The sequence below is a fragment of the Lytechinus pictus genome, chromosome 4 (genome assembly GCF_037042905.1).
Source record: "Lytechinus pictus isolate F3 Inbred chromosome 4, Lp3.0, whole genome shotgun sequence".
NCBI classification, from domain to species: Eukaryota; Metazoa; Echinodermata; class Echinoidea; order Temnopleuroida; family Toxopneustidae; genus Lytechinus; species Lytechinus pictus.
Window position 1 is genome coordinate 21,721,164 of NC_087248.1, and position 26,476 is coordinate 21,747,639.

General features: G+C 37.7%; 1 protein-coding gene across 1 annotated transcript; it reads right to left on the bottom strand.

The window, feature by feature from the left end:
* Positions 1-3,670: 3,670 nt before the first annotated feature.
* On the bottom strand, positions 3,671-25,121 carry LOC129258824 (midasin-like). The gene is made up of 15 exons (XM_064098634.1): positions 24,987-25,121; positions 22,993-23,220; positions 21,250-21,344; positions 19,903-20,044; positions 18,513-18,757; positions 17,591-17,818; positions 16,612-16,851; positions 14,830-15,027; positions 12,953-13,282; positions 12,280-12,395; positions 11,038-11,212; positions 9,774-9,847; positions 9,086-9,200; positions 8,109-8,330; positions 3,671-5,637 (listed from the first exon to the last, which is right to left on the bottom strand). The coding sequence occupies exons 1-15, from the start codon at positions 25,108-25,110 to the stop codon at positions 5,449-5,451; spliced, it is 2,721 nt and encodes a 906-aa protein (XP_063954704.1). The 5' UTR covers positions 25,111-25,121; the 3' UTR covers positions 3,671-5,448.
* Between the last annotated feature and the right edge of the window lie 1,355 nt (positions 25,122-26,476).

Genomic DNA, 26,476 nt, shown 5'->3' on the forward strand with positions numbered 1-26,476 from the left:
GAAATCAGAATCCCAAATTTAGCCTATGTGCCAAATTTCAATACCTCAGTTCATATAAAACTCGAGAAAATGATTGCAATAATATATCATGGCGGCCATCTTGGATTTCAAGATGGCGGCCATTTTGCCGCCGGCCAAATGGTCAAATTGCTGGGGGCCGGCAATATTTGAAATCAGTGCCTAAAAATACCCCTATACGCCAAATTTCAGTGTCACATGACATGAAAAACTCAAGAAAATGACATATAATGATTTTTCATGGCGGCCATCTTGGATTTCAAAATGGCGGCCGATCCGATGGTCAAATCGCTTGGGGCCGGCAATTTTTGAAATCAGCGCCCAAAAATACCCCTGTATGCCAAATTTCACACTTTCTGCCAGATTCGAGCATCTTTTTCACATATCTACTGGACTAACTGCAGAACTCAGGTTGGAAAGTCGACAGAGGCTTTTGTTTAAGATGATCAAGAGACGCAGATGAGCAGTAGGTTTGATCAGCGTTTATGAGATGGATGTGTCCTCTTATCCATTCGACCAGCCACCCGATCTCACAAGAACAGACAATAGGGTTGTTATCAAGAGATATTTTTTTCCAAGGTGGACTTGATTGGATCGAACGTGCTGGAATTGAAGGTTGTCAGATCGTTGTTAGTCAGGGCAAGGTGAGCGTGGTCAACCGAGGAATTTCTCTAAAGACATCGTTAGAGAAATAGCTGATGTGTTTATTATCAACATGCAGAGCAAGGTTTACTAAACCTTGGAGAAAATCAGACGAAAGGTGTGTCAGATAGTTCGTTTCCAAATGTAGTTCCTTCAAGGATCTCAGATCGGAAAAAACTCTCATTTCAAGGAATTGAAGTTTGCATTTAACCAGAGAGAGTTTTTCTAAGGAAGTCAGGTTTGAAAAATACACCTACCGGAAGACCACCTAGAGGATTGTTGTCGAGAAACAGAACGTGTAGATATGTCAATCCACTAAAGAGTGAAAAATTCCTCGATGAATCCCAGAGACTGTTGACCAGTACTACAGATCCCGTCATGTCAATATTAAACTCGAGCAATGTTGTAATTTTAAATGTCTCTCCTGGAATGAATGCATCGTCCCCAAAATAGGGCGTCCGTTGGTGAATATCAAAAGATGTCAGGAGAGGTGTCATTAATGACATCACAATAAGGTTACATCCCATGACATCAAGTTTCGCCAAGTTCTCAAGCCCGAGAAAAGTTCCTATCTCAAGAGAACATAGGTCCCCATTGTTGGACTAGTCTAAGCGCATCAGATTTTTCAAACCATTAAAACTAAATGAATCTACGTGAATCAGCCTATTATTAAGTAAATACAATTCATGAACATCTACTCCACACTTGTCCCAGGAGGAATTATTTGGGTTTATTCTTTGGATTTTATTATATCCAAGGTCGAGAATCCTAACCCTATTGTTCCATTCCTGCGAAGTGCTCGGGCTCTATCTCAGGGATATAATTGCCACTTGGGTTCTGCATGTCAATAGTATTTATAGGACACAGTATGGCAAACGTATCAGGGGTTATTCTTTCAAATCCGTTGTAGCCGATATTAAGATCAGGCAGTAGTAGGTCACTGCAAATTGTTATGATGATGATGATGATGATGGAGATGATGGTGATGATGGTAATGATGATGATAAAGATGGTGATGATGATAATGATGATGGTGGTGATGATGGTGATGATGATGATGATGGAGATGATGATGGTGGTGATAATGATGATGATGATGGTAATGATGATGATGATGATGGTAATGATGATGATAAAGATGGTGATGATGATGGTGATGATGATGATGATGATGATAATGGTGGTGATGATGATGATGATGATGGAGATGATGATGGTGGTGATAATGATGATGATGATGGTGGTGATGATGGTGACAATGGTGATGATGATGGTGATGGTGCTGATGATGATGATGGTGGTGATGATGATGATGACAGTAGGGATGATAAGAATGATAATCATAATACATAAAACTGAATGAATTAATTTATTTAGATAGTCAAGTAGTATTTTCTGAGAAATCATTGTATTGTATTTTTCAATGTCATCTTTTATTTTAAAAATTTCTTCAATATTTTAAAGATTTTACTTTTCAGAATCAAGGTCTAATACGCTCGCCGTTAATTCTGGACTAGTAACATGTATATATATATATATATATTGGGCATAACCATAGAACATAAAAACAATCATGATCGCGTTTACTTCAGCAGAGATTGAAGCTAGGTAGTTTATTATGTAAATGTCAATCACTTACAAAATGTAAGAAGAGGGGATGGCGTTTCAATGAAACATGAAGGTGAAAACTCTGATGAAACCAAAACCTTACTATAAAGTTGGTAACATAAGATAATACATCAATTAATCATTCTTTGACCTTAATTTAATTTTACTTTAACTTGGCTTGATCAAGTAAAATACTTAACCCGTATCCCCCCCCCCCCCCCCTCCCTCCCCCTTCTGATCTCTGCCGCCGTTTGTGCGATCGCGCCGAACCGGCTTGGCACATATATCCTTACATCATCAACTACAAGCCGGAATGAAAATAAAATTCCTCATATCTTATAGTATCATGATAAAAATATGTTTGTTCGTAAAAAACACAATTTGTATATCATCATGCGCCCCCAGTCTTCTCTTTTTTTCCTTTTTTTTTTTGTTAAAGCATTTGGCTATGCCAGTAAAGGAACATGCTAAGTAAAATACTCGCTTAACCAATCATTGCATACCGGCCTTGGTTCCTGGATATAACGAAAACAATAAGGAAATGATACAAATATCAAAATATTGAAACCTACTTTAATACGAAAAATTGATAAGTGCCCCCCAAAACAGAAATATTTTTGATGGCCGGAAATATTCCACAAAATGACACAGTACACACAAAATCGATCAGAAAATGAATTCCATAACCATGGCAATTGTTTCATATATTTGTTTTGGAGTGAATGATACTTCTAATCACTCCTACCAGTTTTAATTCTCACCTGGAAATTAAGCTGAACGGGCTCATAAAAATGTGTTATGGCATTATTTGGTTTAAGAACTTTTAAATGATGACACTTGTTATAGTTTGGTTCAATTTATATTGAAACAAATATTTTTTTGGGGCAGGGGCAGAGGAGACGGGATATAACACACACCAACTCCCAACTGCATTGTCAGTATAGTACCCACATGCTGCATAAAATATCTGTTCAAAAGGGTCTGAAGATTGAGACTAAACACATGGAGATAATACATCGCCATTAGGCTTTTGCATTATACAAGTCTACAAAGTCAGACCCCTGACTTCATGAATTCTGCATCTGTATGGGGATCAAGGTTTTGGTGCATAAGGTTTTCAGCAGAAACAAAATATCTGTTCAAAAGGGTCTGAAGTTTGGGACTAAACACATGGAGATAATACACGTACATTGCCATTTGACTTAAATTGCATTACGCAAGTCTACAAAGTCAGACCCCTGACTTCATGAATTCTTTTCTTGCATCATGCGGCTACTCCAAAAATGTCTGGCCTCTTTTTTTCATTGACTCTGACGCTAAGCATGACAATATCCTCAGATTCCATGAGGCTGCTTCTTCAGCTAGGCTAGCCTTTTTTTTTTTTTTTTTTTTTTTTGGGGGGGGGGGGTTCCTTCTCATGGCCACACTCACTCAACAAACACACCCAGCCAGACACACATTTCCTTACTAAGGGGAATAGATGACAATTTGTAAAAAAATTCTGCTAGGCTGCTGCCGCTGGCTCTCAGAATAATAAACAAAATTACATAAAACTATAAAATCAAGGTTTTCATGTGTTTACATGTTTATTATAAAACCATGTTCACATTAATCATGGATAACTCTATCCATTCTTTTACATTTACACTAAAGTCTATTAAAAGTTGAATTTACAGAAAAAAAATTAAACAGCATAATTTGCATCAAGAAAAGGTGTTAACATTTGTACCTGTAATAAATATACTACTAAATCATACATGTAGACTAGACTAAAGATGTTTGACCAAATGCAAGAATACGTAAGATAATATAAAAATGTTGGAAGACGCAATTGCACTTTGTATTCAAAATACTTAGAACATCTTTTTTTTTTAGCAGAAACTAAGAAAGAGGAGACATCAAATCACCAATTTCTATATCAATAATTCCCTTCATGAATTACTCAAGCATTGGTAATTTGAGGATATCATACATGTACCTTTCATATGAACTACAAATCGAGAAAAATATTTTCAGGAAGTATAGGAGGTCGGACAAACATTGTTTTATGGAATTACCCAACGGTAACCATTAACATAAGAGCTCTTTATGGACTTCATCCAAATTTCTTTTTTGGCAAATGAGGCAAATCACTAGTATCATGGAATTTAACATGATATTCATGCAGTCTCCTCCTTGTTAGGTCACACATATAATACTTCAAATATATCAAATGCTTTAATTCAGATTCATAAAAGCCCCCAACATGACTAAAAATGTAACAAGCAAAACGTTCTTGTAAATATATTAAAAATACAGGAATAGAAAGATCTGTAAGAACAAACAAGTACTGTTCTGCCAGCATACAAAAAAAATAAAAAGACATATTATTTTTCCACAACACAGTAAAACATGAACATGACGATGTGCATGTTATTGGGTCTTTTAAAATAACTTATTGAGAATATGAATATAACAGCAACCCAATACCAAGACAGTTCATTTCCTAGTAAATCACAGGAAATAAAATTAGTTTTGTGTTTGTCCAATTTTGGTCAGATTTTAATATCAGGCACTTCTGGGTAGAATTCCAGGAAAGATTTACACATAAGATGGATTCATGTATTAGCAGCAGTTTCCAATGTTGAGCTCAATTTAGCCAGGAGGAGGATATGGTTTTTCTCATAATTGTACACTCGATTATCAAAAATATCAATGCTGTCATGAAGAGAACAATTGACTCAACAGGTGATATCTTGCAGAAGTTGTGTGAATGTCATTGAGCACCAAGTTATGAAGTTTTCTACTGAACATACCTGTCATGGTGGCCCTTTCAAAGACCAGTCTGATTTCTAGGAATAAGAAAATTGCTAAAAGATGTAGGGCATGAATTTAATTTCTCTGAGTCTTACTAACGTTTTAGAGCAGCAAGAATAAAATGCCACAACTTTAAATGTTTGAGATGGTGATTCAAGAGCAATAGATATGAGTGTCGTACAACCATGGGTGGCCAACAGTGTACATGTATGCTAGCTGTAAAATCAACACCCACTGGCTGACAAGATGGGACAACTTTCCTTGATAATGGTTGACTGAAAAGCAGAGGAGTCAGCTGAACAGTTGACGATTCCCTTCATGAAAAGCTCCTCAGTGTGGCTTCATGATTGCAAATCCCTGTAGGTGGGACTAGGTGACGCTTCATCAACTTTTATCAGTGGCCGTCACCAGCTCGAACCATTGCCTCAATGCGTCGCTGAGAGTCTCCGGCAGAGCGTTGATGTTGCGGAGGATAATGTAGAACGGGAATGGAAAATGTTCCATGTAGGACTGGATCTCCGGCATTGCTCCCGCTTGCTTGAAGATCGGGACGCGGATATCCAAAATAGAATCCTGCATAGAATACACAAGAAATAGGTTTAGTCCTTTGGGTTTCTTTAACCAGAAAGTGTGGATGTTCTGTAAGTCAAGCATTTGCATGAATATCACTGTAACATTAGAACTCCCTCACATTAGTTAATACATTTTCCACATGAAAACCACACAGAGCACTGCTCACCAGGAATGACCTCTCCCAGAGGAGTCACCCTATTTGATGCCTTATCCAAATGACAACTCCAAGAAAAGATGAAATATGTTTATTGAGTTAAATATCAAACTTATTCCAAACTTACCAAACTCATGGGACTGGTCTGACAGCAGGATCGGGAATTTCATTTGGTTTCAAAAATAGGTACATGTATGCAAGGAGGCTAAATGGTCAAGTTCAGTATTCATATGAATGTTAATGTTCACTTCATTATTTCCATCCTCATTGCTATCATCATCATCACCATCAATTATCATTCATGAAACCCCAATTCTTCTCCCAAGCATCAATGACTTCCTCATTTTCACCATCACCACATTCGCCATTTACATCATTGCCACATTCATTCCGATCATAATCATCATCACCATCATCAACATCATAATCACCAACAACATCAACACCATTATGAACATCATCATCGTCACCACCACCTCCACTGAAATAAGTATCATCATTATCATCACCACCACCAAGACCACCACCATCATCACCACCATCCTCATCATCATCCTCATCATCAACATCGAACACAATCATCTCCATCAACACCACCATCATCATCACCCATCATCATCATTGTACCTTATTTTCTGGGTTGTCGATGACCACAAACATGAGGAAGATGTTGGCATCCCTGGCCGCTCTCACAGCATTCTTAACAGTCTCCATGCCTTCCAAGAAGAGGCCCTCCCGTCAGATACAATCACAAGCACACAACAATAACCTCTTCATTATCTCAACATCATCTCCTCATTATCATCATCCTCATGACCCTCATCCTTATTGCCATATTCATCATCAAATCATCAGATTGACATCACCATCGCATTCATCATAATCATCATCAACATCAGCAACAACATCATCAACAACATCATCTACATCATCTACATCATCATCACCATCATCCCCATCATCACCATCATCATCAACATCACCGTCATTACCATCAACATCATCATCAGCATCCTCCTCATAATCATCATTATCGTCATCATACCTTATTTTCTGGGTTGTCAATGACCACAAACATGAGGAAGATGTTGGCATCCCTGGGCGCTCTCACAGCATTCTTAACAGTCTCCATGCCTTCCAAGAAGAGGCCCTCCCGTCAGATACAATCACAAGCACACAACAATAACCTCTTCATTATCTCAACATCATCTCCTCATTATCATCATCCTCATGACCCTCATCCTTATTGCCATATTCATCATCAAATCATCAGATTGACATCACCATCGCATTCATCATAATCAACATCATCATCAACATCAGCAACAACATCATCAACAACATCATCTACATCATCTACATCATCATCACCATCATCCCCATCATCACCATCATCATCAACATCATCATCAGCATCCTCCTCATAATCATCATTATCGTCATCATACCTTATTTTCTGGGTTGTCAATGACCACAAACATGAGGAAGATGTTGGCATCCCTGGCCGCTCTTACAGCATTCTTAACAGTCCCATGCCTTCAAGAATAGTCCCTCCCCGTCAGATACAATCACAAGCACACAACAATGACCTCTTCATTATCTCAACATTATCTCAACATCATCTCCATCATTATCATCATCCTCATGACCATCATCCTCATGACCATCATCCTTATTGCCATAATCATCATCAAATCATCAGATTGACATCACCATCGCATTCATCATAATCATCATCAACATCATCATCAACATCATCATCTGCATCATCTTCATCATCATCATCATCACCATCATCCCCATCATCACCATCATCATCAACATCACCGTCATTACCGTCAATATCATCATCAGCATCCTCCTCATAATCATCATTATCGTCATCATACCTTATTTTCTGGGTTGTCAATGACCACAAACATGAGGAAGATGTTGGCATCCCTGGCCGCTCTCACAGCGTTCTTCACAGTCTCCATGCCTTCCAAGAAGAGGCCCCTCCCGTCGGACACAATCACAAGCACACAACAATGACCTCTTCATTATCTCAACATTATCTCAACATCATCTCCATCATTATCATCATCCTCATGACCATCTTCCTTATTGCCATATTCATCATCAAATCATCAGATTGACATCACCATCGCATTCATCATAATCATCATCAACATCATCATCAACACCATCATCTACATCATCTACATCATCATCATCATCACCATCATCCCCATCATCACCATCATCATCAACATCACCGTCATTACCGTCAATATCATCATCAGCATCCTCCTCATAATCATCATTATCGTCATCATACCTTATTTTCTGGGTTGTCAATGACCACAAACATGAGGAAGATGTTGGCATCCCTGGCCGCTCTCACAGCGTTCTTCACAGTCTCCATGCCTTCCAAGAAGAGGCCCCTCCCGTCGGACACAATCACAAGCAGCTGGGAAGTCTCCGGATGACCAGCCACAGCGCCCCCTGGTGGCCGCATCGAGCGAGCCGTCAGCATGGAGGCTGAGGCGTATTTCAAAAGCTTTCGAAATAGCGACAGAAGTTTCATAAGAAATAGGCAAATTAGTTTTTCATCTGATTATGAATTGGGAATTTTTAAAAAGAATTTGCATTTTACACAAATCTAATTCAAGTTAAGTATAGTACTGCAAAGACTGACCCTGAAAACATGCAAATTGAGAAAAATAAATGATACTGTGATGGCAGTATGTCTCTAGCAAGAATGCATTTATTTCCAATAACAAACATGTATCTCCTTCTAAATCTGTAGGACTAGGGAATATTGATTCTTAAATTTTATTAGCTTTTTTGGTCATAGAGAAAAGAGAGAAGCTCGCAGCAAAGTTTTGTACAGTTGCTACACACAAGACTTCTAGTTCCGCAATCTTAAAAAATAAGGAAAAGCTACATGTAATTGCGATGCACTACCAGGAAATTTTTCTGACTATAACCCTTTCATCATTTTAGGTCAGCTGTAAATAAGATTCAAACTTTTTTTCATAAGAATAAAAACATAATCACTTTCAACAAGTGCAGTTTGGTCATGATCACTTGAACATGATGTTCAATTCCTGCACATTAATAAGATGAAAATGCAACTGGAAAATTTTGCCTTATACATGTACCATAAAATTTCTGTATTCCTAGAATATAGTGTCTTGTCTATAAAGTCGGTTAATCAATTTAAAGTATGCATGAACAGATGAAACGTAATTGAAGATCTGAGATTTTCCATAGCATAAAAAAAGAGGAAACAAGGTTAAGACACATCTTTACCTGGGCAATTTTTGTCTTCTTCTGGTCAAATGTGAATTGTCTTAGAATACTTGATCCTGATTGGTCGGAAAACTGTTCATGAAACGGGTGCAAGAGCTTCACCGACTCCCCAAAACTGAAACCAGACAAAAGATTAAAAAATAAGTAGATTTTAGTTACCAAAAGTCAGGTAAAAGAGAATCTAACTTGAGGCAGTTGATATCGATGTACTAATGATACAACTCATAATCAAATTAACAATCTAATTGGGCAGTGCATGAAACCTGCGATCAATTGCAAGTTTATCTTGGGTCAATGAATCATTCACATGTTATGCAATCAAATTCAAATTTACTCTTGATTGCTGATATGCGGTAGAGTTGGGGGGGTTGTGGGTGTGTCAACAAAGTGTGTAGATTAATTTGCTCCAGCTAAACATTGATCTAATGTATAATCCATAAAATTACAAAATTTTGTAAATATTTCTCCAATACCCCCTTAAAAACCCTTAAATTATGAAATTACCCGTTGAGTATAGATCACTTCTTCAGGAGTTGATGCACTCCATTTGGGTATGTATCAAAATTATCATAACTATTAGAATAACTTATGGAAAGCTGATATTTATCATGAATTATTGAATTGGAATATACTTTCTTTCTAATCATGTTTAATGACTCATTCAAATGAAAATACAATTAAAATATACCTGCAGACTGCCAGTTGTCCTGCTTCCAGCCACGTCAGTGCATTGCTGATCACAGCAAGAGATTCAAAGGCAAGCTAGAGGAAATGAATTACAACATGAAGAAAACGTATTTATCATCAAAGGAATCATAACCACAGCTATATATAATATCACCAACATAATGATATTATTACATACTGGCACCCTCTCCAGCATCAGCACTACCATCAACAAGACTAATGTCATGCCTGGAAGGTGAAAAGTGCACTGAATCACTACATGTAGGCCCCACAGGTTTCTCCTCCCGATTCCTCCCGAACTTTGCTTCGACAGGCAGACGCTCTACCGATTGAGCCAATTTGCTCCCTCATCATCATCATCAACATCATCGTCTTCAACACCACCAGCATCACCATCATCTCACCTGTCACTTTCGCTTTGCTACCACAACCACCACCACCTCTTACCCTCTTAGTCCTATTATCAGCCATACTGTAGGAATCATCCACTGCCAGCATGATCTGATACTGTCTCTTTCAAGGCTTGGATCACTATCACTACCAATACCACTACCATCACCACCACTTATCCTCGTAGACCTATTATCAGCCATACTGAAGGAATCATCCACTGCCAACATGATCTGATACTGTGTCTTGCCAGGCTTGGATCACTATCACTACCAATACCACTACCATCACCACCACTTATCCTCGTAGACCTATTATCAGCCATACTGAAGGAATCATCCACTGCCAACATGATCTGATACTGTCTCTTGCCAGGCTTGGATCAATATCACTACCAATAACACTACCACCACCACCAACACCATCACCACTTCCACCACCACTTACCCTCTTAGACCTATTATCAGCCATACTGGAGGAATCATCCACTGCCAACATGATCTGATACTGTCTCTTGCTAGGCTTGGAACAATATCACTACTAATACCACTACCACTACCACTACCACTACCACCACCACCACCAACACCATCACCACTACCACCACCATCATCACCATCACTTATCCTCTTAGACCTATTATCAGCAATACTGAAGGTATCATCCACTGCCAACATGATCTGATACTGTCTCTTTCTAGGCTTATATCAATATCACTACCAATACCACTACCACCACCACCATCTCTTACCCTCTTAGACCTATTATCAGCCATGCTGGAGGAATCATTCACTGACAGCATGATCTGATACTGTCTCTTGCTAGGCTTGGAACACACATTTAGCAATACCACTACTACCACCACCACCACTTACCCTCTTGGACCTATTATCAGCCATACTGGAGGAATCATCCACCGCCAACATGATCTGATACTGTCTCTTGCTAGGCTTGGTCCTCCTCAGCCAGATCTTGTCCTTGCGGAACCCGCTAGCAATGTACGGAATCACCTTCCTCATGTTCAAGCGCTTCCCGGTCCGGAAATCTCCCCTAAGAAGAGAAGTCAGAAAACAAAATTCAAAGAATAACAAATTGCAGGTAAGCTTGCATGAGTCGACTTTCCGTAAGTCAAACATTCACCCTAGTTGAAGCAATCTTCTACACCCTATCGTGCAAACCATGTGTTATACGTCTTCTAAGAAAAATCTCTCCTTGAGTAAAACAGATATTGGTGGTCCCCAAAGATTGAGCTATCAAAAAGTTGTGAAATAATAGATAAAAATGAATTATTTTAGTTGGTTTTTCTTTTTGATTATCTCACCTGCAAATGTGTTTGTGGGACAGATACAGTAAGTCCCAATAAAGACACTAATTAAAAGGCAACAGAAGACAATGGTACGCAAAGAAGTCAAGTAGAAAGTGGCTATTAAAGCTGAGTTACTGGAGCCAAAATTGGGGAAATTTAATTGCAAAATCAGTCTACAAGGGTTCCGTTGCATAAAAGTTACTATAATGATAACTTTACCGTTCAGTGGAAACTACCATGGTAACGCTGATCAACAGCCAATCAAAATCAAGGATTCCATGCAAGTTATCATTGGATGGCAAGTTACCATAATGGTAACTTTTATGCAACAGTGCCCAGGATGTGAATACATGTACACACATCTTGAACCTTGACATATTATCTGGAACAGCACCGAGATGTTCTATCACCAAGTAATATGATAATGTACTCAATAACAAATAATAATAATAATAGCCAATTTTATATAGCGCTTTTACCAGAATGACTCAAATCGCTTTACAGCATATTATTATCCCGGTCATTGGATTAATTTCAATCCCGCACAAAAGTGCACAATTTCCACTCCCTGGGGAGCATTCCTTGCATTCATCGCAGCCTCATCATGGCGCTGGCAAATTCAAACATACAATATCTTTCGCATCCTACCGGGTACCCATTTAGCACCTAGGTCGAGAGTGGCAAAGTGTGGGATTCGCACACAAAGGCAAAGACCGCGGTGGGACTCGCACACACGACCCTGTTTCCAAGCGAGAGTCAGAACCACTACACCGTGGCTCTTCCAACAAAGGCAGACGATTGTCATCATTACCTGAGTTTGGATGCTTGGGTTGGTTCCAAGACCAGTCTGAGTTGCTCACAAAGATCCCGAGCCAGGGACGAGGTCACCGACTCACAGGATTGCCACATCTTCTCAGCTTCGTCACCCTGAAATATGAAACGACAACACAGAGAGAAAAGTGTGAGAGATACATTAAAGATTGTAAAAGTCAATTTTCAAACAAATCACAAAAGGTCGTTTCATGACACAAAAATATACTGCCATTAAAGTGGATTTCAAACAGATACTTGGTTTTTCTTCGAGGTCATAGAAATGGACTTCAAAGATCTTCAATGCTACGTGGTACAGAAACCCTTGGTATAAATTGAAAGCATTTCCTTGAATTTCCAAAGCACATACACATGTTACTTACAAAAGTACCTACATGTATTAACTATGACTAATATCATCCAAGTACCACATTTATAAAGCATATAAGAGTGTGATTTGTTATTAATAGCAAATGTGTCAAACTCTTTATTCACATTGACTTCCCGCCAAAAATTTACTGTCCAACCTTCCCTTACTGTTTGCTACTGGAAAATTGATGTTCACATTCCTCAACTTTTCTGCAATTTCCAGACCCCTGAAGAAACCTTGAAAACCCATAGCCTACAAGTGATACAGCCTTCATATATCTTAATAACACATCATTTTCCTCTACCTCTCCATCGCCATGGCGATTCATCAATGCCAACTGCTCCTCCATCTCCCTCCGGAGCTTCTCCACCTCCTCCGGATCCATCATCGCTCCCGCTGCTCCTGCTCCCTGTCCCAGGTGCTCCACGACGGTATGGATGGTGGATTCCGTCGGCCTCTCTCCTCCCGCCTCCGTTTCCATGGTGTCATCATCTTCTCCCGCATCCTCGTCCTGTTGGGTGTGGTCCTCGTCTTTGGTGTCTGGGTTGGTGTCGGTAGGCGGGGCGTCCAGCTTGGTGCTGTCGGAGGCGGTGAGCAGGGTGTGCGATGGAAGCTCATCACTGACTGTAGGGTCCTGAGTGAAAGGTCAGAGACTGCACTGTTATACTACAGGCACACCAAAGAAACAAACTCCAGACCGACAAAAGTTATTCCATTATTTCCGGTGACATACATGTACATGTAGCATCAGTCGGTCTAGAGTTGATTTACTTGCTGTGACAGTACATGTACATGTAGCTTTAACTTAACCCTAATTCTCCCGGGGGGGGGCCATAATGGCCCCCCCCCTTGACAATTTTCGCGATATATCTGCTGCGCAAAATTTTTTGACCTCGCCGCTTACCGACTTTTTACTTTCAAGTCTCGCGCAAATTTTGAGACCAAATTTGTGACACCCGGGTACACGGTTACGACATTACGCAACATTATGTAAGTGCATGTCAGACCCAAAATTGCTCATAAACGTGATTTCATGTACAAATCCAATGCAAATTGTGTATTTAGCCAAAATTCATAAATGTATCATTATTTCTACTTTTACTGATTAAACTTAATTAATTTTGCCTTGTTTATGGTCAGAATTAAGTCTGGAACGATTTCCATTGAAAAAACAATAAAAGACAAAAAGTAAAAAAACAAAGAAATACATAAGAAATTCATAAAACAATAAAATACATAAGAAATTGATTTCCAAACCGAAGTTTTTTTCATTGCGATTGTTAAGAATGCTACAAAGAATATTTTTACCAAAAATTAGCATTCTAGGAGCTTTATTTAGTGAATTAGAGCAAAAAGTATGATTTATGCATAAATTAGCATAATTAATTCATATAAAATAAAATCTCATTATTTTGGAAAATTTTACCATACAGCCTTGTAGATTACATCGCAAACTACCAGCGTGCAAATTTTTGCGTCGCTCGCTCGATCGGCGGCCGAGATCTTAGGGGGGGGCCATAATGGCCCCCCCCCCCCCCGGGAATGACAAGAATCAAAATACCCCGGGAGAGTGAGGGTTAAGTAACAGGTTATCCTATGGCACCGATGGCTCATGTCGTCACCGTGGTGACATAACATTGCATCTCAAACTTTGAAGAAACTCTGAAAAATATTAATTATGCCATGTCAAAGGGCAGAAACATTTGAAGATTCAAAATATCTCATTAGATAAAAAGATCTGCCCCCCCCCCATCCCCCACCCTATCATCCCCATCATCTAGCAGCAATCATTCAAAATTGTTGAAGTTTCTGGTTACAAAATTGTGGGAATTAAAATTTAATCTTTTACCTGAAATCAAACAAATTATATTCTCTAAATCTCAGTTTCTGTGGTCCCAGACCACACTTTCACATGAGCTACAGAAAGGGCCTAGTCATTCGGTATCTGAATCATTTAAAGTATTCCTGCTGCTTTTTTCTGTATCACCTCCCTCCTGCCGTTAGGTATTCCCCATCATTATTAAGCATCTTTGAAACCGTTTTTGGCCTTCTGACACTATCATGTATACATGAAATACAAGAATGATCATATGACAAATATCCTAGATCTTAAAGACTTCCTCCATCAATAATAACTTGGATTTAATTTCAAACAAAGTCGCTCCCATTCCCTAAACCCACCTCTTCTTCCTTCTCCTCCTGCGTCTTCATCTTCTCCTCATCACCATCTTCCAGCCCTTCGTCTTCCTCGTCTCCGGCCGTGGGAACCGATTCCTTCTCCTTCATCTGCTCTTCTGTGGCTGCATCCATTGTCTGGGCGTCGTGGTGTGCCTCCGAGTCGGCGAGATGCTCGTACAGATCGGATTTTTCTGTTTCATTCTGAGGAAATGAAGAAATATAAATGAAAATTTACCACAGCCAGCAAATGAGATTGATATTCATAATCTCTCAATTGACTAAGTATGTATTTATGAGGAATGATAATTCTTTCCAATTTTCACAAGGTATGAAGCTTGATACCTACCAGCCTTGAAAGCCAAGAAAGAAAAATTCAAGTTAAAAATATTCAAATTCTATCTGTACATGTACTGTTACATAAAGGTCACTCTAAAACAAATGTCAACATGTGTTACGCTTGCTACAAGCTTGGCAGACATACATGTAGCAACAAGGATAAACATACAGTCCAACCTCTTTTATCCGGACACGTTGGGACCAGCACCAATCCGGATAAAGGATTTATCCTGATCTGGAAGACTCAATATTACATGTAAATACAAGTAGCTGCCTCCCTAATGGTAGCTACATGTACATGTAATCTATTATAGTGGACGTACACAGAAAGTATTCACTGCAGTTTCAGTGCAAATTAAAGGCATTATTTTATGGAAATGAAATCGTTTGGTTGCCAATACTCTTGGATAATTAACCTGCTAAAATGATTGAGGAATACATTGAGCATACTTCGAAAGAAAGAGAATGACTCAATGAAACAAAGTTAGAAAATTGGATCACCGCAACAGGCATCGCAGCTTCGCAAAGTCAGCCATTGTTATACTGACTGCACGCTCAAACACGATAGATGGCGCTTTCCGTAATGCAAGACGAGCCTAGCTAGCAAGACATGTGGTGTATTGCCCCCATCCCCCCCCCCCATCATCTCCATTTACTGCCTTACACCTTTACGACTTCCATTTATATTCGTGTTGTTTCCTTTTTTCTTTTCACTCACCTACTACTACATTCCTCCTTTTCTCCAATGACTCCACAGTTTCAAAGATCGCATAATTTACATAATAGGTTTATGTATCATTTAGACAATGTTACGCTATTTTGTATGAAAACTTTGTATGTAACTTGCATGTTTGTAAAAATTGATCTCAATGCTGCCCTCGGCTGCGATGATCTTTCAATAAACCATTTTATCTATCTACCTATCTATCTATCTATCCATCCATCCATCCATCATTCTGTATATCAATCCCCCACCTATCTATCTATCTACCAATTCCATCTATCTATCTATCCATCTATCTATCAATCCATCCATCATTCCGTATATCAATCCCCCACCTATCTATCTATCAATCCATCCATCCATCATTCCGTATATCTATCCACCACCTATCTATCTTTCAATCCATCCATTCATCCATCATTCCGTATATCTATCCCCCACCTATCTATCTATCAATCCATCCATCCATCCATCATTCTGTATATCTATCCCCCACCTATCTATCTATCAATCCATCCATCATTCTGTATATCTATCCATCCATCTATCTATCTATCAATCCATCCATCCATCATTCGGTATATCAATCCCCCACCTATCTATCAATCTATCTATCTATCTATCTATCCATCCATCCATCCATCCATCATTCCGTATATCTATCCCCCACCTATCTATCTATCTATCTATATCCTTGGTGATATCAGAAAATGAACCAGACATACCTCTTTCTCCTTGCCAGTATCTTTCTTCTCCGTCTCCTTGCTGGCATCCATCGTCTTGAGACGTTTGTTGTATCTTTCCTGGGTGGAGCCAAGACTTCTCTTGCTATCTGATTGGCTTGGCTTCTTGCTTTCTTTGTTCTCCTCCCTGGCACTCTGCTCCTGGGTGGTGACCTCCGAGGTCGCTGACCCATCGTGACCTTTCTGGTCTAGCCGTGACTCAGCCGTACCTGATCTGTGCTTCTGAAAGTCATGTTCATACAAAGTAAGAACAATTAGTTGGTGTTATTTCAAATGGTATACAATTTTCATCAGCTATTTGTAACTTACTAAAAATATGTAACATCGCAATCTTAATCTTATCCAAAGGTCAAGTCCATCCCATCAAAAATGTTGACTTGAACAAGTAGAGCCAAGTCAAACAAGTGTAATGCTGAAAATTTCATCAAAATCAGTTTTAATATAGGATATATGTTATCACATGTTATTACTTCCACAAGAAGTTATGTGCACATCACGGGTAATCTGCAAGAGAGAGAAAAAATAATGTCACCCACTTGTTATTTCTTTCATATTTAATATTCTAGTCTATCTGAATTTTTGCAGATTTTAAAATACGGAGCCCCTTCATTGAATCACAAAAGATTACAAAACTGGCAATTCAACATGCGTATGAATTAGAGCATTTTCACACTGAGGAACAATAAAATGATTCATATTTCATATAATAAATCACAATAGAAATAGTGTGTGGATGAAATGAGTAGTTCTTACATCCGATTCTGATGAAGTTTTCAGTGTTACGTTTATTTGATTTTTCTCCTTTCATTAAAAGCATTTTTTTTTCTTTAAGTAGCTTTTTTATTGGAGTGGACTTGCCATTTAACAAGTCAGAAAAAGTCTTTCTGACATCCTATCCTAGATCCGCAATGTAAAACAAATGTACTGCACAGTTAAACTAATTGTAGCAGAAACCACTTACATCCTCTTCAGCATCTTCTCCTGACTTCCCCGCCTCCTCCTTCTTCTGTTCTTGTTCCTTCAGTGCGTCCTCGTCGTCCGGTGCCTGGACCATGTCTTTGGAAGCCTTGGACCTAGCCATGGCCTCCGATCCTTGAGGGGCTTGGTCTGTATCATGGGACTCATCCGGGGCATAGTCAATCCCTTCCTCCTCATCTTTGGATTCTTCTTCGTTCTCGTCTTCCTGTCCCTTTGAGAGATATAGAATTTGTTGTAATGTTAAATGTACTAACAGCTCCAAATACTGCGTATTGTTTGTACCTTTACAGTATCTTACACAACAATAGAAAACTGAATTTTTTTTGTCATAATTTTTTTATCATAAAAAATGTATATATTCAATGATTTTGTTTAATTATTCTCAATAATTTGTTTTCAACCTAGGTGTATTTCAGTCCTATAGATAATTCAATCCAGACAGCTTAGAATAACAAAAAAAATTGAACTCCTTTTCTCTTGTGTACTCTCCCTTCTTCCCTCCATGAAATTGACGGTATCGAACTCTTCCAAAGGTCCCTTACTACTCAAATTGGTGGATTCACAATACGGTGCGCCATCTATCGTTGCAGAGGACAGGCCAATATCTAACTTGCGCGCAGACAGCACACAGTGTACTGTAAATGTAATTGTGATGCTTCAAAAACGAAACTATATGGCAAAAGCGGAGGAAGAATGAACGAAAACGGTCTAACTTTCTCAAGAAATATGCGGCAAATTTCTCTCCCAACTCCTGAACGGAGCAATATAAATGCGGTGGATGATCATCATCATCAAGCAATAGTAAAAATCATTCATATCATCATTATCTACACTTTGTGTTTCTGGGTCCTCGCAATAATATTTTTCATTCACAGTATTTTATGAAGCAAGTATTCAGCTCTCACCTTGTCTTCGAATCCCTTCTTGTCGTCTCCCATCCCCTCTTCGTCACCATCTCCATCCTCCCGATCCTCTTCATTTGTTTCCATGGCAACAGGTTCCTCTTGGTGGGTGTCTTTATCTTCACCATCATTCTCTCCAGTTTCCATCTTCTCCTCTTCCTTCCCTTCTCCTTCCCCTTCTTGGTCTTCCTCCTTGTCCTTCAGTGGCTCATCAAACCTCTCCTCCTCAATGTCCAAAGGATTTGATTCTGATTTATCAGGGAGGGGAAGAAATACAACGAAATAAGAAGCATAATCAAAATGAGATCATGGTTCTTTCGCAGTATGATCTTTCACTAGATTAATAATGTTATAAAACTATGTGGGCGGAAGAAGAACACAAAGTGATTATGAATACATCATAACAATATCTCTTGGTCACAGGAATCATCCAGGCTTGCCTGCACACAATGTATGCACATTTTCCACTCACTGGGGAGCATCATCATTAAAGGTCAAGTCCACCCCAGAAAAAATGTTCATTTGAATGAATAGAGAAAAATCAAACTAGCACAACGCTAAAAATTTCATCAAAATCGGATGTACATGTAAAATAAGAATAAGAAGAGAAAAATCCAACAAACATAACATTGAAATTTTCATCAAAATTGGATGTACATGTACATGTAAAATAAGAAAGTTATGACATTTTAAAGTTTCGCTTATTTTTCACGAAACAGTGATATGCACAATTCAGTGTCATGCAAATGAGTCAGTCGGTGATGTCCATCACTCACTATTTCTTTTGGTTTTTATTGTTTGAATTATACAATATTTCATTTTTTTGCAGATTTGACAATAAGGACACAGTTGACTAAACCATATACATGTAGTATTAAACAATGCTAATTCCACATGTTCAGGGAGGAATTAAGAGTTGTTTCGCTTGACAATGAGGAGAAAATCAGAATATTTCATATTCCATGTAATAAATACAAAAGAAATACAGTAGTGAGTGGATGACGTCATCTGTCTCTTCATTTACATACCGCCCAGGATGTGCGTATAACTGTTTTGTGAAATTAAGCAAAACTTTAAAATGTCATAACTTTCTTATTTTACATGTACATCCGATTTTGATGAAAATTTCAATGTTATGTTTGTTGGATTTTTCTCTTCTTATTCAAATCAAATTTATGTTGGGATGGACTTGTCCTTTAATAATACATTATGATACCTTTCTCTTTTATAATACCCTCAGTGTTCTCCTCTTCTTCATCCATCTTATCAACCTCATCTATGTCAAGGTCATCAGGAAAGTCAACATATGTCATTCTCCATTCACTGGGAGTATTATCATTATTTCTTCTTTTTTTTTAACAGAAAGCCTTTCTCTATGATAATAAACATGTACCTTCGGCATTCTCCTCCCCTTCATCCATCTTCTCTTCCTTATCCATGTCAAGGTCATCAGGAAGGTCAAGGTCACCTGGTTCTGGTGCTGCGGGTGGGTCGTTGGCCTTTCTAGGGTCAACCTCATCATCGTTGAATTCACTCTGCAACAGAAACATGATAGATTCATTCCAAATTAGGACAATGTTTTTTGTACAGATATTTTTATGTTTTTAAATTAGATACATGTACATGTAAGGTATTACCAAGGTCTTTCTGTTTATAATATACATGGCTGGACTGATAAAACCTTGTATCTCAAAATTTAAATATTTTGATGAAAGCTCAGAATAAGCTGGATTTTAGAGTTATAACATGGGTAGCAACCTTCTTTTGCATCAAAAGAGTTCTTCACAGATATCAGGAGACTGTTTTCAGACAATATGAGAATGCCACCATTGCTTTATATTTAAAATACAGCGTTTTCTACATTGCCCTCGAAATTTTTAAATTTCGAGATACAAGGATTTATCAGCCCAGCTACATGTACTATACATGTACAGTACATGTATGTTATTATTGTTAGAAATATAACATTTCTTGAAGTGAAAATGTCAGAATCATTCTACCTCTCCAAGTGCATAAAAATGAAATTCAATGTAAAAAAAACAATGATTCATAATATTTGACTAAAAATCTGCCCACACTGTAAGCATGGCTAATTGGGACATCTGGGGCCCGTTGCATAAAACTTTTGCCATGAAAAAACTCTGGCAAAAAAAATTGCCAGAGTTTTTATGGCAAAAGTTTTATGCAACAGGCCCCAGATGTATACATCGGTGCTAAATATTTAGTGAACCCTACCAGAAAATGAGCATTTTTCAAGTGTTCAAGTTTTGCCATGTTTTAGATATTTGACTGTGAAGTCAGGTGATAGAATATTACATTCAATAGAGTTTGTTTCTCTGGGCTCACCGAACATTGTAGTGTTGTTGTCTACATGAAGGAGTGCATTTTCTGGTGAGGTTCATTAACTTTTTAAAACCATCACTGTAAGAACCACTGTTTAGGCTACACTGTATATAATTTTTCTAAAGACATCCTTGGCTTCTACCCAGCAAATGAAGATTGCATACTCGAAGATGTCACTGCAAACAAGTCAGACAAATTTCCTCATCGATGATTTCTTCATTATTTGACTTTAACTGAGCACGATGCAAATGAGATCCACCTTTTACCGGTGCAAAAGTATTTTCTATTTAGTTTGAAATCATCGACCCCATTTATGCAATCTGTATTATTTTGTCAAGTGTGATCTGAAAATATATCAACAACTTGTGTTAGAAATAAAATGGAAGACCGCCAGTACCTCGTCCTTAGGTTCTAGATTATTAGGGTCAGGAGGCTCTTCGGTGTTATCCTTTCTCTCGTTCTTGTCCTCTTGATCGTCTCCCTCCGCATCACCTACAAGACAAAATAAAATCACAAGTTGAGAACAAAAAGGAATAATTATGCACCAAGTCTTACTCTTATGTCCAAGTTTCATTAAAGGTCAAGTCCACCCCAGAAAAATGATGATTTGAATAAATAGACAAATATCAAACAAGCATTATGCTGAAAATTTCATCAAAATTGGGTGTAAAACAAGAAAGTTATGACATTTTAAAGTTTCGCTTATTTTTCACAAAACAGTGATATGCACAACTACATGTAGGTGAGTCAGTCGATGATGTCCATCACTCACTGTTTCTTTTGTTTTTTATTGTTTGAATTATACAATATTTCATTTTTTACAGATTTGACAATAATGACCAACTTAATTGAACCATATAGCATTAAACAATGTTAATTGCACATGTTCAGGGAGGAATTAATCGTTGTTTCACACGACAACAGGGAGAAAATTTGAATATATTTCATATTTCACATAATAAAATACAAAAGAAATAGTGAGTGAGTGATGTCATCAGTCTCCTCATTTGCATACCGACAAGGATGTGAATATAACTGTTTTGTGAAATTAAGCGAAACTTTAAAATGTCATAACTTTCTTATTTTACATCCGATTTCGATGAAATTTTCAGTGTTATGCTTGTTGGATTTTTCTCTTTTTATTCGAATCAACTTTTTGTTGGGGTGGACTTGTCCTTTAACTACATCCATATAATTTCAAAGTTATGATGACATTTCAAAAACTTAACCTTTGTTAAGATTTCATTGATTCCCCTTACATAATCTAAGTTCATTGACCCTAAATGGCCTTTGACCTTGGTCATGTGACCTGAATCGCATGCAGGATGTTCAGTATTATCATCCATATAAATCGTATTAGCCATACATTAAAAACACATATTTTTTTCTGCATCAATTGCCCGTGCAGTATCAGAGCGTATCCCTAAAAATGACCGAAATCCGATGAATATCCCGTAGGCTCGTGTACAAAATTTACTGTTGAGTATGAGACCATATTCAACAGTCTAGTGCGCATGCGCGAATTCGTGAAATATACAACGCGCACAACAATGAAAGCAATGCGATGCGCAGCATAGATTACAATTACGCTCATGATGTCATAATGAACTACGTGTAAGTCGCATGTCAATGACCAAAACTGATCCTAAAGTGGTGATAAGTGATATGAATTGTTAAATCAAATTTCTCCCTTTTTTTTGGGGGGGGGGGTTGAATAGATGATAATTATATTGGATGACTTTATTTCATGAAATACCAGAAATATCCCACTCGTTAAGGTCAATATTGCCACTCATCTGCAATTCGTGGAATATTTTCCCAAACTATTTGAATATTTCTGGTATTTCATTCTGAGCCATTCAACATAATATAAATACTTGATTACCATCATGTCCGAGTCTCATGAACAAGTTTTAGACGTATTTCAAATAGGTTAAGATTTTAATGTTGACGACGTCGTCGCAATCGTCAGAAAGGTGCCGCCTATTAAAAGTCTCGCTCTGCTATGCAACCAAGACAAAAACTATAGAGAAACATGTAATAATCTAACAAATAACAGAAATTACTATGAATTATTATTGATTAAAGAATCAGACTTTACTCATAACTATTTTTTTAAAGAATGGCTATGAATACTTGCCTTGATTCTCATCCTTGGCAACCATCCTTGATTCTTCCTCATCCATTCCATCTCCAAACTCGTCTTCCTTCTCTTTGCTCTTCTCTCCATCTTCCTCCTCCTCTTCCTCCTCATCTCCCCACATCCTCTCATCAAGTTTATCAGACTCCGGTCCATCTACATCCCCCATCTGTTTATCCAGCTCCTCCTTTCCATCTTCATCTTTATCGTCATTCTCTTGGTCTCCTTCTGAAAAGGGGAATTCAAGCAGATACGAACCAATAGCGCCATCTCGAGTCCTGAACTACTCAAACCTGGCCAGTTTCCTGACCCATAATGCTAGTGTAGTCTCATAATATAGACCCACTTGAATGATAACATGCTAATTAACTCCTCAATACATTTATACCGCAATAATTATGTTACCAAGTAGCAAAACAATTACTTTTCCTCTCAGAACAGTTTAGTTTCTCTATACAAATACAATTATAGGTCAATTCATTCTCTGTAGTATTAGTAGATATCTGAAAAAGCATATTTTAAGACTACATGTATGTATTTATAACACACTGTCAATGAGAGACCACACACAGTTCACTCCCCCTTTAATAGGAAAAGTGAGATGTAATTTAAACGAATAGTTTGGTATTCTCATAGCATTGATCCATTCAACCCTCTGGTAACTCAGCCCATGAAGTGCCACTTGCTAGCTAATTCACTAAATATAGAACATTATCATCTTCTTGTGAAAGCTTTCCAAATATATATACCTGTATATATATTGTTATGAAATGAAGAGAAAAACTTATTGTAAGCATAATAATACATCATTTTTTAATGAATGTTGAATAAGGAAGATGAAACCTACATGTAGCATTCCATAGAAGTATGGATTATAATCCTAGATGACTCTGGAGTATCAGAATACCAACCATATTAGCATGTTCACTATTTTGCCATTAACTATAGAGCATCCCGATATGATGAATTACCAGGCTTGTTTTTCTCTCATTTCTACTTAACTTTCCAAACAGCTAAAAATAAGACATTATGAGGGCTTTACAACTTTTCATATAAGGAAAAACCTAAGATAAAATCATTCCAGAAAGGTTCCACATAGGGAGTTAGATGAATTTAATCATATTAACATATATATTGAAAACTTTTATTAAATCCATACAGGAAATTTGATGTTCACTGGTGCATTAAATATACAAACATCTGCAGAACAAACTGAAGATTGCAAATGAGATCCACTATAATGTATATAGATGTACATATCGTCGCCTTCCCGTACAAAGGCCGTTAGCGCGCACTGCGCGTCGCATTCCCAAGGAAGGGCAGTTGCGCATTTCCTTCCCGCACAAAGGATGTTAGTGCATACTGTTCACTGCATGATAACGGCCCTTTTGCAGGAAGGCGACGTGCAGTGCGCGCTAAAGGCCTTTGTGCGGGAAGGCGACGCGCACGGCCTTTGTGCAGGAAGACGACGACATTACATAGACTTGCCCTGGATACATGTAGGGAAAGGCTCAGATGTACTGTACATGTAGGCCATGTAAAGATCTACAGCCTCTAGAATATCACTCCTAAGGCACACAACATAGGAAGTCTGGATGTAACACATCTTTCAAACATTAAAATAAATTTTCCCTACTTACTCCTTAATGCTTTGTTGGGTCTTTTACTTCTCCCTCCCCTTTATTTATGAGCTTATTTTGTCTTCTTTGTTATAGCACTTTGCGTTGTGTAATAAGTTCAAGTATCCATTACCTTTATTCTTATGTCATTCATGGATTTCATGTATTTTGTCAAAAGGATATGCCCTTAGTAGGTTAATATGGCCTTCAATCCCCCAGCCCCCACATTTTGAATATCATCGGTATGTTTGTGATGTCTTGTAACTGATTTTACATGTATTTTTATTATATCGATGTCTGTTTTTAACTCAATTAGAAATAAATTAATTCCAATTGAATTGAATAAATTCTGTAAATTCTTATACACGTTCTTACCTGTTTGTTCCTGATCATGAAGCTTCCCTTCAAAGTCTTCTGACATCTCAATGCCATGTTCCTCATCTTCTAGGTCTGGCTGCTCACTGAAATCTTCTTCTTCTTTCTCCTTCTCACCAGGCATCTTCGTATCTTGTATCTATTTAATCGCATCAAATGTTTATTGTTATTCATTTACCTCTTTTTCAAGAAACAGGCTGTACAGATCAATTCACAAGCACAATAAAAAAAGGCTTACATGTATATTGCTATCAAAATGAATAAAGAATATTAATAAATAAAAACATATACTATGAAGAGGTCATGTGTGCAAATAAACAATAATAAATGTTTAGAGTTACGATTAAAGGATAATGTGCTTATTGACAGCGACTATGATCATTAAATTGAAGTATTTCAGGAAATTACAAAATCACAATTTATTTGCCAATCAAAAAGCTTCGACTGAATAAAAAAAAAGCTTAAAAGGTATTTCAATCAAGACCAACTCTAGGTAAAAACTTTTCTTTACATTTTGAGAATGTAAAACAATTCCACACTTGGCAATCTGAAAACTTAGCCTTATGCTCACCTGTGCCATGTAACATGACAAAATCAATTTTTAAATCAAACATAACTGCAAATATACAACAAACTGTGTAGAAAATGTTACGATCGATTGTAAATATCAAGTTTAACTCTATCAGAGCTGCCAACCTGAACAAGAACATTTCAGTATTATAAAAGCTGAAAATCAGTATTTTGGTGATGACATCAGTATTTTCAACAAAATACCATAGAACACATAGAACTGAGCTTTAGAAATCAGAATTTTGCATGAAACCATTAGTGTTCTTCTCATTTTTTAGTACTAAATACTAAAAATCCGTAATACTTGGCAGCTCTGCTTTATGGCCCATATTTTGAAGTCAGGTTTAACTTAGGCCATGGTCTAACTCTGTGCTAAAATTATGGGAAGCCAAAAGTGTCAATTTTTTTTTTATGTTTCTTATGTTTACTGTGCTCTTTCCTGATTCATCGATGGTGAAGACAATCATTTATTTATACTTCCTACACAATTATGAATGATTTGAGAGCCAAATGAGCTAAAATTTAATATCTCTACTGATAATGATTTATGTAACAATTGCCTATCCATACTTACACCACAACTTTAAACCTGAGTTTAAAGGTATAGTGTATGATTGGTTAATCTCAGACAAGGTCAGTGAATCAATTGTAAAGATATTATTTTCATTAAATATCCATATCAATGCTCTACTTTATCACTCAAAAGAAATTGGTGTAACTCTTCTGTTTTCATGATATTGAGGGGTGAAATATATATTATAATATCTCGGTTAATCGATATCCCTTTGAACTTTCTTGTTGACGCCCTCTCGGGTTAACAAATAAATTGATATTAGAACACCGTTCGAATCATGCATATTCATTACAACCTCATGCATATCGATGAACTACGTCATGGCGCATGCGCGGTATCAAGAAAT